This window comes from Nicotiana sylvestris, chromosome 10 (genome assembly GCF_000393655.2).
Source record: "Nicotiana sylvestris chromosome 10, ASM39365v2, whole genome shotgun sequence".
Lineage (NCBI taxonomy): Eukaryota > Viridiplantae > Streptophyta > Magnoliopsida > Solanales > Solanaceae > Nicotiana > Nicotiana sylvestris.
The window spans coordinates 140,755,385-140,774,917 of record NC_091066.1 but is presented as its reverse complement, the minus strand read 5'-3'; the positions used below and the strand labels follow the sequence as shown (position 1 = coordinate 140,774,917).

General features: G+C 37.5%; 3 protein-coding genes across 3 annotated transcripts; all 3 read left to right on the top strand.

The window, feature by feature from the left end:
* Positions 1-3,690: 3,690 nt before the first annotated feature.
* On the top strand, positions 3,691-9,516 carry LOC138880049 (uncharacterized). The gene is made up of 5 exons (XM_070159700.1): positions 3,691-4,620; positions 6,733-7,000; positions 7,862-8,035; positions 8,401-8,601; positions 9,473-9,516. Exons 1-5 carry the CDS (start codon positions 3,691-3,693, stop codon positions 9,514-9,516), a joined length of 1,617 nt encoding a protein of 538 aa, XP_070015801.1.
* A 595-nt stretch (positions 9,517-10,111) lies between these two features.
* On the top strand, positions 10,112-10,801 carry LOC138880048 (secreted RxLR effector protein 161-like). Its single transcript, XM_070159699.1, has one exon. The coding sequence runs from the start codon at positions 10,112-10,114 to the stop codon at positions 10,799-10,801; it is 690 nt and encodes a 229-aa protein (XP_070015800.1).
* A 3,218-nt stretch (positions 10,802-14,019) lies between these two features.
* Positions 14,020-16,654, top strand: LOC104228416 (aldehyde oxidase GLOX-like). Its single transcript, XM_009780880.2, has 2 exons — positions 14,020-14,476; positions 14,840-16,654. The coding sequence occupies exons 1-2, from the start codon at positions 14,103-14,105 to the stop codon at positions 16,254-16,256; spliced, it is 1,791 nt and encodes a 596-aa protein (XP_009779182.1). The 5' UTR covers positions 14,020-14,102; the 3' UTR covers positions 16,257-16,654.
* Positions 16,655-19,533: the final 2,879 nt, after the last annotated feature.

The following is a 19,533-nucleotide window of genomic DNA, read 5'->3' as shown; positions in this document are numbered from 1 at the left end:
AGATTTCCTGAAACGTTAAGCTTGGTTCGAAAAGAAAGGTACAACTAGTGCTTTTGTATGTTTCGAATCAAATTTAGTAGAAGTTTCTAATAATACTTGGTGGCTTGATTCTGGTGCAACTGCTCATGTATCTACTATGTTATAGGGATTCCTTACGATCCAAACTACAGATCCAAATAAGGATTTCTTGTTCATGGGAAATCGTATGAAGGCTCCAATTAAAGGCATAAGGATTTATCGTTTGATCATGGAGACTGGACGTCACCTTGATCTATTACAGACTCTTTATGTACCTTCAGTTTCTAGGAATTTGATTTCTCTTTCAAGACTTGATGTTTCTGGATTTGATTTAAAGTTTGGAAATGGATGTTTTAATTTATATAAGAATGCTATTTTTTATGGTTATGGTTTTCTTAGTGATGGTTTATATAAATTGAAACTCGATATTGGTTTTTCTGAATCCCTTCTTACTGTTCAACATAATGTTGGAATTAAACGTCGTTCACTATATGAAAGTTCTGCTTACTTGTGGCATAGACGTTTGGGTTATATATCCAAAGAAAGGTTAGAAATATTAGTAAAGAATGAGATTCTTCCGAATCTAAATTTTACTGATCTTACTATATGTTTGGATTGCATTAAAGGAAAGCAAACCAAGCATAGTAAGAAAGGTACCACAAGAAGCACCCAGCTTCTTGAAATTATACACACCGATATTTGTGGACCCTTTGATGTTCCATTTTTTGGTGGAGAGAAATATTTTATCACTTTTATCGATGATTTTTCACGTTATGGATACATCCATTTGCTGAAAGAAATATCTCAAGCAGAGATGCTCTCAAGGTGTTTGTTAATGAGGTTGAAAGGCAATTAGATAAAAAGGTAAAAATTATTAGGTCAGATAAAGGTGGTGAATATTATGAAAAATATAATGAGTCAGGACAATGTCCAGCTCCATTTGTAAAGTTCCTCGAGGAACGTGGCATATGTGCACAATATACTATGCCAGGAACACCTCAATAAAATGGTGTTGCAGAAAGGCGTAATCAAACACTTATGGATATGGTTAGGAGCATGATAAGTAACTCCTCATTACCCAAATCATTGTGGATGTATGCTCTTAAAACCGTTGTATATTTATTAAACACGGTTCCTAGTAAGGCAGTTCCAAAAACCACTTTTGAACTGTGGACATGAAGGAAACCTAGTTTAAGGCACCTGCATATTTGGGGTTGCCCAGCGGAAGCTAGAGTTTATAATCCACAAGAAAAGAAATTAGATTCTCGAACGGTAAGTGGTTACTTTATTGGTTACCCAGAGAAATCTAAAGGGTATGTGTTTTACTGTCCAAACCATAGTTCGAGAATTGTTGAAACCGGTAATGCAGATTCATTGAGAATGGTGAAGTTAGTGAGAGTGTTGAAAAGCAAAGTGTGAAAATTAAATAGGTGAAGGTTAATATTCTATTACCCAAAAATGTGCCTACTTCCACACAAATACCAAATATTGTTCCAGTTGTTGAAGAACACTTTGACAACACCGAGCAACATTTGGATGAAACACCTCATGAAGAAATTAACTCACACAAATGAACCACAAGAAATGCCATTAAGAAAATCTCAAAGAGTTAGAAAATCGACTATTTCGGATGATTACGTGGTTTATTTGCAAGAGTCAGATTTTGACATTGGTATTAATAAGGATCCAATCTTATTTTCATAAGACATAAAAAGTAATGAGTCTGACAAATGGATTGATGCCATGAAGGAAGATTTAAAATCCATGGAATACAATAAATTCTAGGATCTTGTTGAATTGCTAGAAAGTTCTAAAAGAATCAGGTGTAGATGAGTCTTTAAGACCAAACACGATTCAAATGGAAATATTGAGAGATACAAAGCTAGACTTGTTGCCAAAGGTTATACTCAGAAAGGAGGCATTGATTATAAAGAGAACTTTTCGCCGGTCTCTAAGAAAGACTCGTTAAGAATTATTATGGCTTTGGTAGCTCATTATGATTTAGAGTTACACCAAATGGATGTGAAAACTGCCTTTCTTAATGGAGACCTCAAGGAGGAAGTTTCTATGGACCAACCAGAGGGTTTGGAAACTAAAGGAAAAGGTCAAATGGTGTGTAAACTGGAGAAGTCAATATATGGACTTAAACAAGCCTCACGACAATGGTATATAAAGTTTAATGATACCATAACATCTTTTGGATTTGTGGAAAATACCGTTGATCGATGTATATACCAAAAGATCAGTGGGAGTAAGTTTATATTTTTAGTCTTATATGTTGATGATATTCTACTTGCTGCTAATGATTTAAGCATATTGCGTGAGACTAAAGATTTCCTCTCTAAGAATTTTGAAATGAAAGATATGGATGAGGCATCCTATGTGATAGGAATAGAAATATTCTGTGATAGATCACAAGGATTATTGGGATTATCTCAGAAAGGTTATATCGAAAGAATTCTAGAGAGATTTAATATGAACAATTGTTCAGTAGGAATTGTTCCAATTCAAAAAGGAGACAAATTTAGTCTCATGCTATTGGCCCAAGTAAAGGTTAGTTTTGAAGACTGACAAAGGAACTCAGGATGAACTAGGTCTATCCCTCAGGTGCACAAAAACGGGCAGATTCGAGCATGTGGGTTGCACGTGAAGGAGATAAGCTTAACTTGGTGTATTTAATATCTCCTGATCGAAAAGGTTGCATAATTGATAAGGAGAAGGACTCCTTAGTCAAAGAAAATACTATCCAAGATAGAGAATGAGTTAGAAGTTGAAATCAACTAGAACTCTTCCACCAAGGAAGAGTTGCATCAGAACTCTAGTTATTTCTTTATATACTAACTCTATAAATTGCAGGATGTTCTCACATTACAAGTGTTGCACAAAAACGCAGAAGTTAAACGTGAATTGAGAGCAAAATAGCAAGGTTTTTTGCAAGCAGTTCGTATGTGATTCAAGTGTGCAAACCTGAAGCTACATGAACCAGATTGAAGAACCAGCTCCATAAAGAGTCTTATGTGTCTTTCTTTATTTCTAGTTCAATTGTAGTAGGTGTTTTCATATTGTACCTTTCAGCTTTATCTAGAAGCAATTGTAATAGGTATTTGAGCATTCAAGTTAGAGTTAACTTGAAGTTGTCGCAACAGTTAGAGGCTGGTTGCTACAACGAGATTAAAGGTAATCCCTAGGTTTACAAAGAGTTTTTGTAAATGCTGTTTTGGCTCAGTGATTTAGTGAAGTGTTAGGAAAAATCCTACTGAGTAGTATGTCGTGGTTTTTTCACCTTTTGATCCAGGTATTTTCCACGTAAAAATCTTTGTGTTCTTTATTTTATGTACTTTTTATTCCGCAAACACTAGTAGTTAGAACACCTAGAAGAACCAGGTTCTTCTAGATCGAAAAATTGGATACCACACAAATCACCCCCCTCTTGTATGGTATTGACGTTTGAACATCAATTGGTATCAGAGCGGGTTATCCTTGAAGAGGCTAACACTTTAGGAACAGATCAAGATGAGTGCATCACCTGGAAACTGGTAAGGGCAATCCACTGATAGGCCTCCACTCTTTAATGGCCACTACTACTCTTGGTGGAAAAATCGGATGAGATATCACATCATCAGAGAAGACTATCAGCTGTGAGATATTATCACTGATAGTCCCCTAGCTACCATGAAGAAGAATGCTGAAGGAGTAGATGTGCCAAAAACAAGAGCTGACTGTAATGCCGAGGACTTGAGGAAATGGGAAAAGAATGCTAAAGCAAATAAATGGCTTGTGTGTGGACTTGGTCCAGACGAGTATAGTAGAATTCAAAGCTGTACCACTGCTAAGAAAATCTGGGATACTTTGCAAGTGGCTCATGAAGGAACACCTAAAGTGAAGAGGTCTAGAGGAACACTGCTATATTCTCAATATAAGAATTTCACCATGGAGGAAGGGGAAACCATCCAGGAGATATATACAAGGTTCACCACACTGGCAAATGAACTTAAGTCTCTTGGAAGGGTTATTCTTGAAGAGGACAAAGTTGAGAAAATTTTGACAATGGTTCTGCCAGTCACTTGGGAAAGCAAAATCACTGCCATTCAGGAATCAAAGAACATTGCCACTCTTAAGTTGGATGAGCTAATTGTAAATCTCACTGCCTATGAACTTAGAAGGCAAGCTATGAAGATGGATGCACCCAAGAAGGAAAGGAGCCTGAGATTCAAAATCACTGAAGGTGCTGATCTAGAGGAGGATAAAATCACCATGATCACAAAGAAATTCAAGAAGTACCTAATGATAGGAAAGGGTCCTTCCAGAAGTGGAAGCTACAACAAACAAAGGGTTCCTGAAAAACAAACCAATGAGGGGTGTTACAAGTGTGGGAAGACTGATCACCATATCAAAAACTGCCCTCAATGGGAAATTGAATGGAAGAAGGAAAGATCTGAACGAAGAAGCAGGAAGAAGGGACATGTTCAACCAAAAGGGAACAAAGGATCAACAAAGGCTATGGTTGCTACCTGGGGAGATACATCAGATGAGGAATCAGAAGATGAAGTTGGAGATGAACAAGCTCTTATGGCCATAGGAGAGTCAGATGATGAACAAGAGGTAAGTATTCTTCATCTCAAAGACAAGATTAAATTCCTGTCTAAAGAAAGGTTGTATGAACTATTGTGGGATTTTATTAATGAGTTTGAGATAATTAACAATGAAAAGGAAGAGCTGTCTAGGGAATGTATGATCCTAAAAGCCAAGTGCAAAAACCTGGAGTCTAGGGCTAATGAGAGTGAAAGTGAAAATACTGAGTTCAAGAACCAGGTTCTTGAACTTGACACTAGTGTCCTAGAACTTAGGTCTGGGAACTTAAAACTGAAACTAGGAACAGGAAAGAAGAAAGCTGATCATACACATCTCACCCTAGAAGAAAACTTAGGAAAAATGAAGGATGAGCTGTACATGAAAGATGAGTAGATAAGAGTATTAAAAGAAAATCTAGGGAAGGTAAAACATGAACTAGACAGAACTTGCAAATGGAACAAGGCTTCAGATGCACTCTCCTGGCTACAAGAACATCACAGTAGCAACAAAAGAGGACTTGGTTATGAGACTCAAACACCTAAGTGGGATCCCAAAAGCAAGTACCTCACACTTCCTGAGAACAAAATTTGCACACACTGTGGTAAAACTGATCACTATAAAAGTGAATGTATTGCAAAAAAAAAGGCTAGTCAAAAGAATAAAGAATTTGTTCAAGGGAAAAATAGGCTGCCAGGTTGGGCTAAAAAGAATCTGATTCACCCTTTTGCCTATAAAAAGGGACCCAAACTAGTTTGGGTTCCTAAGACTAACCTTTGATTTCCTTTTGCAGGTCCTAGTGAAGGGGAGCAGCCAAATATGGTACATGGATAGTGGCTGCTCAAAGCATTTAATAGGAAGCAAGAACCAGTTCCTTTCACTTGAGGACCTCAAATGAGGTAATGTCTCCTTTGGAAATGGGAAGATAGGTGAGATCATTGGGGTTGGAAAGGTAGGTAAGACTGATTCTCACTCTATTGAGAATGTCTACTTGATAGATTGCCTAAAGTACAGTCTAATTAGTGTATCACAATTATGTGATAGAAGTAACTTGGTAGCATTCACCTCTACCAAATGTTTTGCTATTGATCTTACCACTGACAAGATTGTTTTGCAGGTAAAAAAGAGTAAACAATATATACATTGTAGATTTGTCCACACTTTCAGAAAATGAACTCACTTGCTTAAGTATGTTGGATAATGATCCCCTTCTTTGGCACAAGAGACTTGGACATACAAGTCTGAGTCAACTCAACAAATTAGTCTCCAAGGACCTGGTGATAGGGCTGCCTAACATCAAGTTCAAGGAAGACAAAGTTTGTGAGGCTTGTGCAAGGGGGAAGCAGGTAAGATGCTCTTTTAAATGCAAGAAAGTGGTAAGCACCACCAGAACGATGGAACTGGTCCATATGGATCTCTATAGTCCAATGAGAACATTAAGCAGATGTGGTAAAAGATATGTGATGGTGCTTGTTGATGATTACTCTAGATTTTCTTAGACATTGTTTCTAACATCTAAAGATGAAGCATTTGACATATTTACTTCTTTTGTTAGAAAAACTCAGAAATAACTAGGTAACCAACTTGCATCAATTAGGTCTGACCATGGAACTGAATTTGAAAATGCTAAGTTTGCTGAATTTTTGCATTCTACGTCATAAATAGTTGCATGACTAGACCTCTTGTTAAGAAGATTCCCATGAGTCACTTAAAGGGAGAAAGCTAAATATATCCCATCTTAGGGCATTTAGATGCAAGTGCTTTGTACACAACAATGGCAAAGACTCCCTAGGTAAGTATGATCCCAGAAGTGATGAGGGAGTATTCTGGGATATTCTTCACATAGTAAAGCTTATAAGATATACAATAAAAGAACTATATGTGTAGAAAAATGTATATGTTATTTTAAAAAAAATTAACATTCTTTCTAAGAGGCAGGAACAAGATAATGAAGAGATTGGGCTGATAAGAAATTCAAATGGTGAAACCACAGTCCAACCTGAAGATGCATCGTAGGAAGGAACAAGTGATAGAATAGGTCCTTCTACCCAGGGCAACATGACAGGGGGAACTGACTAGAGAGGAACTGATCCTCAAACTTCGAGGGAACCTGTCCATAAACCTATTCCTCAGTAACAAAACTAGGAAGGAACATCCAAAGAAATTGACACTCCTATTGTAACATCCACAAAATTGGATATAGATGAACCTCGTTCATCTGTTGATCAGAAGTTGTATAGGGGAATGATTGGTTCTCTTTTGTATCTTACTGCTAACAGACCTGACATTGTTTTCAGTGTAGGGCTTTGTGCTCGATTTCAAGCAAATTCAAAGGAATCCCACTTGGCTGTTGTCAAGAGAATATTGAGATACTTGAAAGGCACTACTGATCTTTGCCTTTGGTATCCAAAAGGTAGTAACTTTAACCTAGTGGGATATGTTGACGCTGACTATGCAGGTTTTCTTGTGGATAGGAAGAGCACCTCAGGTATGGTAGACTTCCTTGGTTCATGTCTTGTGTCATGGGATACTAAAAAGCAAAATTCAGTGGCCTTATCTACTGATGAAGCTGAGTATGGTGCTGCTGCTTCATGATTGTGCTCAATTGTTGTGGATCAAGAAACAGTTGATGGATTTTGGTATTGAAGTTGGTTGCATCCTTATTTTCTGTGATAACACTAGTGCTATTAGTATGACTAAGAATCTGATTCATCATAAGAGAACTAAACACATAGATGTTAGACACCATTTTTGAGGGACAACTATGAGAAAGGCTTGATCACTGTGGAGTTTTGTGCTACTGACAAGCAAATTGCTGACATCTTCACAAAAGCCTTAAGTAGAGATCACCTTGAGAGGAACAGGTTGGAATTAGGGATGATTAAGATCACCTAAAAAGACCAGTTTAAGGTTAAACAAAAAAAACTGAAAAAATATATTTGGTTAGAAAGTCTGTAAATTGTGTATAATTATATTAAATCTTGCTCCGTCTCATACTTTCCATAGTATACTCTTGTGCCATGTGTTAAAATGACTCATTAATCTCTAATGATATTTTCTCTATTTTGGCAAATTTAGACTTACACAAGAGAATTATCAGTGAAGAACCTGGTTCATCAAGATAACACAGTATGTTTTCTACACTCTGTATAATTTAAAATAACTATATTTGGATCATGAGTAGAGTCCTACCAAATATCAAAGTTCTTTTGAACTTATCCGTTACAAGTGAACTGGTTACGTTCAAGACTCCTGACCGTATCAAACTACCTAGATTCTTTTAAATCTGCTACTCAGGGGGAAGAAAGTGGCTCTTCCGAAACTGAACAAGTATCTTCTGATTCTAAAGTTTCTCCTGAGACAATTTCTAAAGTTGCTGCAAATTTGGAAAATAGATTTGTAGGATCTATAGCAGGTGTTGAGACTACAGAATCTGGAGAAGTTGGTGGTAAAAATGAAAAAAAAGGAGAGCAAGGGTGCTAGGAGTACTGTGAGGGGAAATGGGACAAGAGTGGTTGATTCTTCACCCACTCCTGTGAGTTTAACCAAAAATGCAGGTGCAATGGTTGTTTAGGGAAATGAACCTGGTTCATATATAGATGAAACCCTCACAGACCTGCTGAAGAAAGTGACTAAAAGCTACAATCCAGCTTCTTGATAGAGTTATCGATGACACCAAAACTCATATTATTCCCTATGACTTCATTCTCACAACTGTGCTTGCACATTTCAATGTACCTATGAAAAAGTGGGAGGTCAGTACAAACATAGATCATTTTTGGGTTAATACTCTGCTTGCTTACGATCATGAAGTTAATGTCACTCCTAAAAAATCTAGTTCATCCAAAAAGATACCAGTGAATAGCAAGTCCAGAGCCTTGGTGCAAGAAAATGGGGCTAAGGATGCTGAGATTGAAAGGCCGAAGAAGAGGTTGGTTGAGGTGGAGACTAAGAGAGATGCTCTCAGAACTGAGCTGGCAAGAGAAAAAGAGAAGAATGATGGCATTCTTCAAGGTATGCTGAAACTCCTCCAAGTCAAAAACCAAGCACCTAGTTCTTCCCAACCTTAAACCTCCTAGCCTAATGTAGATAAACCAGTAACCCAAATCGGGACTTTTTGTTTCTTTTGCTCATGTTTTCAGTATTTTTATTTCTTCTTATGCTTTGTGGTAGAATCTTATCAATCATCAATGAAATTCACTGTTTTTGCTCTAACTGTTTGTTTATATTTCTTTGATGGTTAAAATTATTAGCTTGATCTATGATGATTAATCCATGATTGCATTTGAAGTAGCTTCAGTGGCCATGAGTAAGCTTTAAAATCTGGTTATCTCACATTTTTTATGCAACTTTTCGATGATGCCAAAAGGGGAAAAAAGTTGTGCTTTAAACAAGTGATGTTTACACTTTGAACAGTGATGTTTATAACCTAATGCACCTGGTCCTTGATGATAAGTGATAAAAAGGAAAAAATGTTTCTAACATTGTGTTGATGTTGAGCTGAGTTGAAACAGAGCCTAAGCTTATGAAAAGCACTGAGTTTGTCATCATCAAAAGGGGGAATTTATTGGCCCAAGTAAAGGTTAGTTTTGAAGACTGACAAAGGAACTCATGATGAACCAGGTCCATCCCTCAGGTGCACAAAAATGGGTAGATTCGAGCATGTGGGTTGCACGTGAAGGAGATAAGCTTAACTTGGTGTATTTAATATCTCCTGATCGAAAAGGTTGCATAATTGATAAGGAGAATGACTCCTTAGTCAAAGAGAACACTATCCAAGATAGGGAAGGAGTTAGAAGTTGAAATCAACTAGAACTCTTCCACCAAGGAAGAGTTGCATCAGAACTCTAGTTATTTCTTCATATACTAACTCTATAAATTGCAGGATGTTCTCACATTACAAGTGTTGCACAAAAACGCAGAAGTTAAACGTGAATTGAGAGCAAAATAACAAGGTTTTTTACAAGCAGTTCGTGTGTGATTCAAGTGTGCAAACCTGAAGCTACATGAATCAGATTGAAGAACCAGCTCCATAAAGAGTCTTATGTGTCTTTCTTTATTTCTAGTTTAATTGTAGTAGGTGTTTTCATATTGTACCTTTCAGCTTTATCTAGAAGCAATTGTAATAGGTATTTGAGCATTCAAGTTAGAGTTAACTTGAAGTTGTCGCAATAGTTAGAGGCTGGTTGCTACAACGGGATTAGAGGTAATCCTTAGGTTTACAAAGAGTTTTTGTAAATGCTGTTTTGGCTTAGTGATTTAGTGAAGTATTGAGGAAAATCCTACTGAGTAGTAGGTCGTGTTTTTTTCACCTTTTGAGCCAGGTGTTTTCCACGTAAAAATCTCTGTGTTCTTTATTTTATGTACTTTTTATTCTGCAAACAGTAGTAGTTACAACACCTCGAAGAACCAGGTTCTTCTAGATCAAAAAATTGGGTACCACACAAATCACCCCCCTCTTGTGTGGTATTGATGTTTAGAACATCACATGCAATGCCCTAAGAATGATGTAGAATGAAAGGAAATGGAATCAATTCCTTACTCTTCAATTGTTGGTAGTCTGATGTATGCTCAGACTTGCACAAGATCGGATACTAGTTTTGCGATCGGAATGCTAGGAAGATATCAGAGTAACCCAATAATTGATCACTGGAAAGCTGCAAATAAAGTTTTGAGGTACCTGAAAGGAACGAAGGATTACATGTTCATGTATAGGAGGTCCAAGCATTTGGAAGTTGTTGGATACACGAATTTAGATTTCGCTGGATGTATTGACACTAGAAAATCCACGTTTGGTTATTTGTTCCAATTAGCTGAAGGAGCAATATCGTGGAAGAGTGTCAAACAGTCTGTTATTGCTACATCCACGATGGAAGCAGAATTTGCGGCATGCTTTGAAGCCACAATTCATGCATTATGGCTGCAAAACTTTATTTTAGGACTTGGGGTTGTCGACACCATTACCAAGCCGCTGAAAATTTACTGTGATAATTCTGCAGCAGTATTCTTCTCCAAGAACGATAAGTACTCCAAAGGTGCCAAACATATGGAATTAAAGTACTTTACCGTCAAGGAGGAAGTTCAGAAACAAAGAATGTCACTTGAGCATATTAGAACTGATCTCATGATTGCAAATCCGTTAACGAAAGGTTTACAGCCGAAGATATTTAAAGAACATGTACATAGAATGGGTCTTGGCTGTATTTATGACTGATGTATTTACGATGTTTTGACACTCTGAGCTCATTTATATGTTTCTGATATACATTAGTGATTTCCTGTTTCTCATAATGGTGTACACATTATTCTTTTGAGATATTACAGAATAAGTCTCAATGAGACATTATTGTGGACCATAATATTTTATAGCTTATGGACATGGTACGATGAATTGCTAATGTTATAGTATGTGGAAGAGAGTATGTAGACATATTATATATAACCGCCATAACTCATATTTAGTAGTTTATCGTATTATGGTATTTATGATGGACATTATAGAAGAGATTTATTTATGTGCAACTAATGTTCCTATATTAAATATTAATATTATGTGATTATTGGGCCAAGTGGGAGAATGTAATTTATTTTTCCTCCGTGTATGTGGCCCAATAGGTTAAGGCCCATAATTAATATTTAATTAATTATCAAATCTCATCCGTCCGATTGGTTACTTGATGGACGTACCATATTAAGTGAGAACCTCTATAAATTGGTCCTCTCCCCACCCATTAGGGTTACCGTATTCTATTTTCTCTCTTCCATCACTAAAGTCGGCGGTAACGTAAAGCTAAGGCAAGGGGCGAGAAATCAGTTTCAATTAACGCTTCCGCTTCACGATAATGGATTCCGCTTCAGGTATTTTTTCTATGACGATTATATGTAAGATTATCATGTTCAAGATCCTGGTATGAATAAAGTTTATGCTTACATCCCCTACTATATAAAGGGGGTCTGATCATTTGTAAAAGACATCATTTTTACGCAACATAAAGCTATATACTGTCATCTTTCTAGCTTTTATTATCTTGTTACCCTATTACTCTATTCATACTTCAGTTGGAACATATTTGGTTCAAGAGTGGTCGAGCTCGAGGGCCAAGACAATTCGATTCGTGTGGTTTGTATTTATTCTTTTATCGATCTCAATATTAATCCATTCTCTTAATTTGTATTAAGTTATATCACGTACCCTTAAAACCACGTATAAATTCAATTGTTATCCGATTTTAGGGTAAACAAATTTATGCAACAAGATCGAGCTGCGGTATTTCTGCCTAATCGACAGACCATGTTAAAGATAACAGCTTAAGCCTATTTTTCGCAAATACTAGACAGGACTAACATTTTCTGTGACCATGTTGAAATAGGACACCCATAAAAAGAGTGTTAGTATTAAAAAGAAAAGGTTTAACTTTTATATACCGATAATGTAAAAATATTTTACACCATTAGATCACTCAAAAATTATGTGTAGCTGTCCGTAGTAGATGAAATCAATAACAACAAAACCCAATGTAAACCCGATGATGGGAAGATAGTGTATATGAAGACCTTACCCCTGGCTTGAGACGATAGAGAAGTTATTTCCGATAAAGGAAAGATGAAAAAAGAAGCAGTAGCATTGGACAGTAATAATAACAAGATAGCAAGAAAATTGAAGCAAAAGCAACAACAAATAGTAATACAATGATCTAAAAGTAAGAAAGTACCAGACTAACCCTAATACTACTGGTATAGACAAGGAAAACTCATGACTATCCACTAACTTTTTATCCTAATTCGGGATCTCCTACCATACCCCTTATCAAGAGTCATATCCTCGGTAAATTGAATCGTATAGTAGAAATTTATATTGAATTATTGATAGTGTGAAAAACATTTATACTATTGTTGTATATAATTTAAATTTAAAGCAACACCAATGAACATAACCGCATATGTAAAATGCATTCTTCAGATCACAAATCAGAATGGTTTTCGCTGGCTGCTATAAACTTGCATTTAATTCGAGCCGTATAATAACCCATGTTGCCCAGCAAAATATTAAAGTTGTTAGTGGACCCTTACCATATACCAATTAATTATTACTAGTTGACTTTGAATATTAATAGTGCCCTTCTGGACTTTTTAAAGCTACTTAAAAGTGTTTAACTAACGACAACAGTCGGTGAATTAAAGAAGGAAAGGTTATATACATAAGTTATGTCATCAAAGGATAAGCACAGTTAATTTATTGTTGGCAACGTTTCATGACTCTTGTGGAAAATCACCTAAAAGCAAGCTTTAGACATGTGGTTAAGCTATCGTTGTTAATTGTGTGAGCATGTGAACAAAGATCCATATATGGTTGGTTTTCATAATAATGATTTATGGTGCAAATTAAGACGAAAAAAGAAGAAGAAAATGAAGTTGATACAGACTGCAATAGGGAACCAAGAGAAATGGGGCAATTGTAGCAGCAAATTTATGTTGGCAGTATTCAATAGATTCAAAAAGGGCAGATTTGGAGTAACAATAAAGTTATCTTCGTGTGTTTAGTAGGTTATAGGTTCGAGCTGTCGAATTAGTGACACTGACGCTTGTGTTATGATATGTTATCTATATTATATTTTCTGGGTATGATTCTTTTCCGAACCTCACTTAGATGTGAGATGTTATGTAAATCGGATTGCCCAGTACAACGGGATATCTTTGAAATCGGTATATAAAAAAGAAAGATCTTTTTTTTTAGTTGAACCATATGATATCCAAAATCTACTGATCCGACTACTCCAAGAATTTCTTGAGTGTTATCTTAATTCTCACCTCCTTAGTTTAATAGGGAAAGTGAAATATACTCGATGATCGTAAATCAACAAACATAGCAATATAAGTTCTCTAACTCCTTGTTTCTTCCAAATCAAATAATATTATATTCAACTAAGAATACCACATGAAATTGGCAATAATTAAATTAAAGCTACCAACTAGAGAATCGAATGTAACTAATTACTAACATAAGCTCTACTTTTTACAACCTAAAAGTTCAATATTAATCAATTTGCACCATACTATTATTTTCTCTTCCTCCCGGCCGGTCCTATGCAAACTTCTACTTTAAAGAAGTTAATAAAAGTAAATTAGGGTTTCTATTTGAGGAAACCGAAACAATCTAAAGAAAGAAAGGGACCAAAATGCTTTTTCTTTAAATAAATATTAATTATAAATAAATAGGAGTAATAATTGTTGGTGGAAGTCAAATGATTATGGACCAATACAAGAACTTCCTCTCCGCCTATCCATATATTTAGCAACTGACTAATTTCACCCAATCCGTGCATGCATTCCCCTTACTCTCCCCTATCTATATTCTTCTCTTTCTACTTTTTTACGCCAATATTTTACTTTCACACTAATTTATTTCATTCATTTAAGAACTCTTTGCCCATCAAACTACTAATATTTCCTTTGTTACTTATCCATTTCCCATTTTTTTGATCATCTCAATCAAGAAAACATAAGAAAACTTATCAATGGAATTCAAGAATCTATCTTTTTATTTCCTTTTTGCTCTCTTCCTTCTTTTCTCAACTTTCCCTGTCTCATTTTCATCTTCATCTTCATCTTCATCCCCTAAACAAAATGGTGGCCACCGACAGAGTCCATCACTGCCTAATAGTATTATTCAATCATCATTTTCCACGTCCTTTGACTTCAAATTCTCAGGTCAAGCAGGACCATTGGATCAAAAAAACTCAGATCATAGAAATGGTAAATGGATTCTTTTACAAAAATCCATTGGTGTCTCTGCCATGCACATGCAACTTCTCCATAATAACAAGGTTGTCATCTTCGACCGTACAGATTTCGGTGCTTCTAACCTTTCCCTTCCCCAAGGCCAATGCAGGTACGTTGAATTGTGTGATTATTTCATCTCATATCTGGGCGTTTGGATATACATAGAGTAATTCACAAATAATCATATATTTTTTCGCAAATCAATATTTGTTTAAATGTTGGTCAGTATATCAATTTCAACTTGAAATGGAGAACTTTAAGTTGAAAAAACTAATTCGAAAGTTATTTCAAGTGAAATAATAGTATTTTTTTTATCGCAAAACTTCACTCCTAAGTAAAATTTAAGTTCAAACACATTTCAGTACATTAACTATTAACGTTAAATACTCATTTTTTTTTTAATTTCAACAAAATATTGAGGAAATAATACTAAGTTGTTAGAGAAATATATTTTTAATTATATTTTCAACAGGTATAATGACGAAGCCATCAGAGTAGATTGCACAGCTCATTCTATCTTGTACGATGTTGCCACCAACACTTATCGTCCTCTCATGGTTACCACCGACGTTTGGTGTTCCTCTGGTGCCGTTAACCCTAACGGCACCCTTATCCAAACCGGCGGATACCATGCGGGTGAACGTAAAATACGGTTGTTTTCACCATGTAATAACGATGAACATTGTGATTGGACGGAACTTCCACAGAATCTCACCGTTAAAAGATGGTACTCTTCAGATCATATACTTCCAGATGGACGTGTAATAATTGTTGGAGGTAGAAGAGCTTTTAGCTATGAGTTTTTCCCACAAAACTCACAAAATAATGGGATTTTTTATCTTCCTTTTTTGAAGGAAACAACTGACCCTAAAGAGGAGAACAATCTTTATCCATTTTTGTACCTTTTACCTGATGGAAATATTTACATTTTCGCTAATCAACGGTCCATAGTCTTAGATTACGTGAATAATAAAATTATTAGAGAGTTTCCACCAATTCCCGGCGAAAAAAGGACTTATCCGGCGACTGGTTCATCGGTAATGCTACCGATGAAATTAGTCGCCAGTGCTTCGTCGCCGGTGGTGGAGGTGATGGTATGTGGCGGTGCTAACGGTGGCGCGTTTTCACAAGCTGAGAAGGGTGTTTTTTTGCCTGCTTCACGTACATGTGGACGTATGAGGATTACGGATCCGGATCCTGTATGGGTCATGGAGGATATGCCAATGGGTCGGGTCATGCCCGATATGTTGTTGTTGCCTACAGGAGATGTAATTATACTAAATGGAGCTTCAAAAGGGACAGCCGGGTGGGAAAGTGCAATTGACCCGGTGTTGAACCCCGTTCTTTACAAGCCAAATGAACTCGACCTCAGTAAGAGATTTACTGTACTCAAACCAAGTAACATTCCAAGAATGTACCACTCAGCAGCTACATTATTGCCAGATGGCAGAATAGTAGTGGGTGGAAGTAATCCACACATAAGGTACAACTTTACAGGCGTACAGTACCCCACAGAGTTAAGCTTAGAAGCATTTAGGCCACCATATTTGGCCCCAGAACACTCACATCTCCGACCATCAATCTTGACCGTTGAAGGACCCGTATCATACGGTCAGAAATTCTCCATCACATTTACACTTGGTTTTTACCAGCCTGCAAAGGAGCTCATGGTAAGCATGATTCCACCCTCATTTACCACACACTCATTCGCGATGAATCAACGGTTATTAATATTGGACGTTGTGGGAGTTCAACGGCTGTCGTTGTTTGCACAAAAGATTACGGTGTGTGCACCTCCATCGCGTAATATTGCACCTCCAGGCTATTATATGGTGTTTGTCGTACACAGAGGTGTTCCTGGACACTCCTCTTGGATCAGGATGCAGTAATTTTGATAGCCTATTTTTGTTTGTTGGAATTGGCAAGAGGGAATTTAATAGGTCATTTACTTGTTCAGTGTAGGTAGTTGGAATGGAAGTTTTGGTGCAGTTGAGAAAATGTCACCATTTTTTCCCCCTATTTTTTCCAATTAGGGAAAAAAAAGGATTGGTGTAGCTTGTAGTCGGTTAAATTTTTATTTAGTGGATATTATTTTTGGCATACTTGCCTAGTTTTTACCCTAGTGGCCCAGGTGAGCAGTGAGCTAATATTTGTATTTGTAATACAAAGAATAAGGCAGGGCAGGGACTTGACCACAGTATATGAGAAGGGAAGCTCCTTTTTACCATATTGTTCTATTAAAATGTAAAGTTTTTAATATATGGTATTCTTTTGTTTATGTGCACAATTTTTATCAAAATTGGTAATGTTAAGAGAAAATGTGGAAGCATGAAAAGAACAGGATCAGCTGCAAACAAGTATGTGACACACATTTACCGCATTATGTATGAGCACAGTACTGAACTATATTTAAAGTGCACATTTATTGTCACATTTCTTTTAGGTTTTCTATTTGGTTTATTTCTTTGCTTCATTTATCTTATTATCTTATTGTTGCTCTAGCATATTGTATTGCTTTTTTTTTTTTCATATTTTTTTATTGTTATATTTCTTTTAAATAATATTGTGATTATGTTTCTCCTGAACCAAGGGACTACAGGAAACAAGCTTTTTACCTTTACAAGGTGAGGGTAAAATTTTCATATATACTGTCGTCCCCCTGACTCCACTTGTGGAATTTCACTAGATTTTTGTTGTTGTTATTAGGTTTTCTATTCGGTATCTAATATATGCTTATGGACCCCGACTAATGGGGACCCGCGCCGCATAAAAGCCCACTAAAAAGAAAATTCTCATACCATGATTTTTCTTATTCTCATAACTCAGAATCAACAACTGTGCTTGCCTAAGTTGAGAATCTCTTGGAAATATTCTCTTTACCTGCACATGGTAAGAGAGTCTGCATACATACTATCCTCCCCAGACCCTATTTGACTCAAGAGATATCGGAACCTTTTTGAATAAATTAATCAAAGAAAATGAAGGGGTAAATCTTAGTCAAACATAATAACTTCCAGATCAATGAGCTAATAGAATAGATAATATATAAGATAAAATAGATATAGTCGATCTTATTGAACTTCATTGTGACTCCCATTAATCGATGGGAGAGGTAGTATTACATGTTTTTCGGTAGATTACTTCATTCTTATGAAGATTACAAGAGGAGAACTTAGGGGAGAGAATGGGAAGGAGCTCACCTACTATCGAGGGTTTTCCCTTACTATATATAGTTAAGGAACCTTTGCCATTTACTTGGTCCGATGCTCTCTCGCTCCAAGTGTGCCTTGGTCGTCCTTTAGACATTGCTCCTTCTAACTCGACGGGTGTCGAGAATGCCGAATGTAGAGTGGGCCATGTTATCTTTTACCGCCTTATCACTTGGGCGGGACGTTGGTCAGCTCGACTGTGACGGTCAGATTTTGACCAATACAGTTAGTCCCTCTGTCTGTCGGGGTTGTCTCCTGTCGGGCCTGGTAGACGGATCATGATTGCTACGAATTCGAGCGAAAGCTGACTTCTCGTTCCTTGGTTACGTTACTTGGGTTTCAAGTGAGATGGCTGCATTCTTTCGATATCCTTGGACCATTGCGGCTGTTTCGGAACCGAAACGTCGTTTGGCATCAAAGCATTATTTCATGGTTACCGCCATTATGACACACGTTCCCGGGGAACAGAAATGTTTCATGCCCTATCAGATTCGATTAGCGACCCTTGGGTTTCGCTTGGGCGATTTATGTCTCTTATAAATAGAAGGAACTCATCATTCGATTGACACACTTCCTTGCCTTTTACTCGAAAGAATTCTGCAGATATACTTTCTTCCCGAAACTCCGAGTTTTCGTTTGCCCTCAGTTAACTGAAATTTTTCATCCTTTCTTTCCGTTGTCCTTTTGCTACATCATCTGGACAAAATGGCTGGTGATTCCTCTTGCACCGATCTCCCTGTCACAATTACGGCACCGGGAAATGTTGCTCAGGCCATTGGAGGGGCAGATGCGGTGGAAGACGAGGAGGTCCCGTCGGTAGTTGAGATTTTGCCTCGCTCTGGGCGAGAATTGACCGACTTCAGCAGCACTGGGGCGGAGCCGGAGCCTGTCCCTTCTGTTATGAGAGAAGAAGATATTGCAGAGTTGAAAGCCAGGTGGGGGATCCCCGGTTACGTCGACATGCGACCGACGATAGAAAATGACATAGTTCATTTCGACCGTCTTGGGTACTGCATATTTTACGCCTACCCCTTTCTTATTGGATACACACTTCCTCTCCCTCTCTTGGTGGTAGACTTCTGCCATTTTTATGAGGTATGCCCCGCCCAACTTTCACCGTACCTGTACAAGTTGTTCCTTATGTTGCTCAAATTTGCGGAACTCGCTGGTCGTGAGATCACTTTGGATCACATGCTCAATATCTTCGCCCCCTCAGCTTATCCGCGGCACGATGCTTCACATGCGTCCTCGGGTGTCGAAGAGTCTGGTGGTGAAAATGGACGACCGGGCTAACCGTCATTTCTATGAGAATTATTTCTATGTCCGGACTGAGCACATTGTGGCGGATCCGACGGGGTTCCATGAGAAATGGAACTTTGCACGTAAGTTCTTATGCTTTTTGTCGGAGATATATCTGATAATTTTCCGTTACAGTACTAAACCCTATTATGTCTCTGCAGCCGAGAATTTTTCTTCTCCATCTGTCGAAGGTATCCGTGAGTGGGTGAGCACCATCCTTCCCCATACGGCGGGGGTTCACACCTGGTCGGCCTTTTATGAAAAATTTGGACGCAGGCCCCTTACAGGTGAGAAGTCGTTTCTGTTTGTTACTTTTCCTCTCTTTTTACTTAGTTTTTTATATGCTATTTGTCAATGCCATAGAGTGCGGAGAGAGAGGGATCCTCCATTGGCTTTTCGTCAGCCGACATTGTCTGCTTACCTTGTTGCAGCACCTGCCGTTCGGCCTTCGTCTAGGGCCACTTCGGTCGAGTCGGCGGCTGCGGTTGTTCCTGCGGAGGCCACTTCTCAGACTGAAGTTTCAGCTCGTGTTGCTCATTAGAAGGGTGAATCTTCCTGCGTTGAGGAAGAAGAAGTGTCGTCTAAGAGGCAGCGAGTGGAATTCGAGGTAACCCCTCCGATTGTAATTCACCTGGACGACTCTCCTTTGACAGAATCT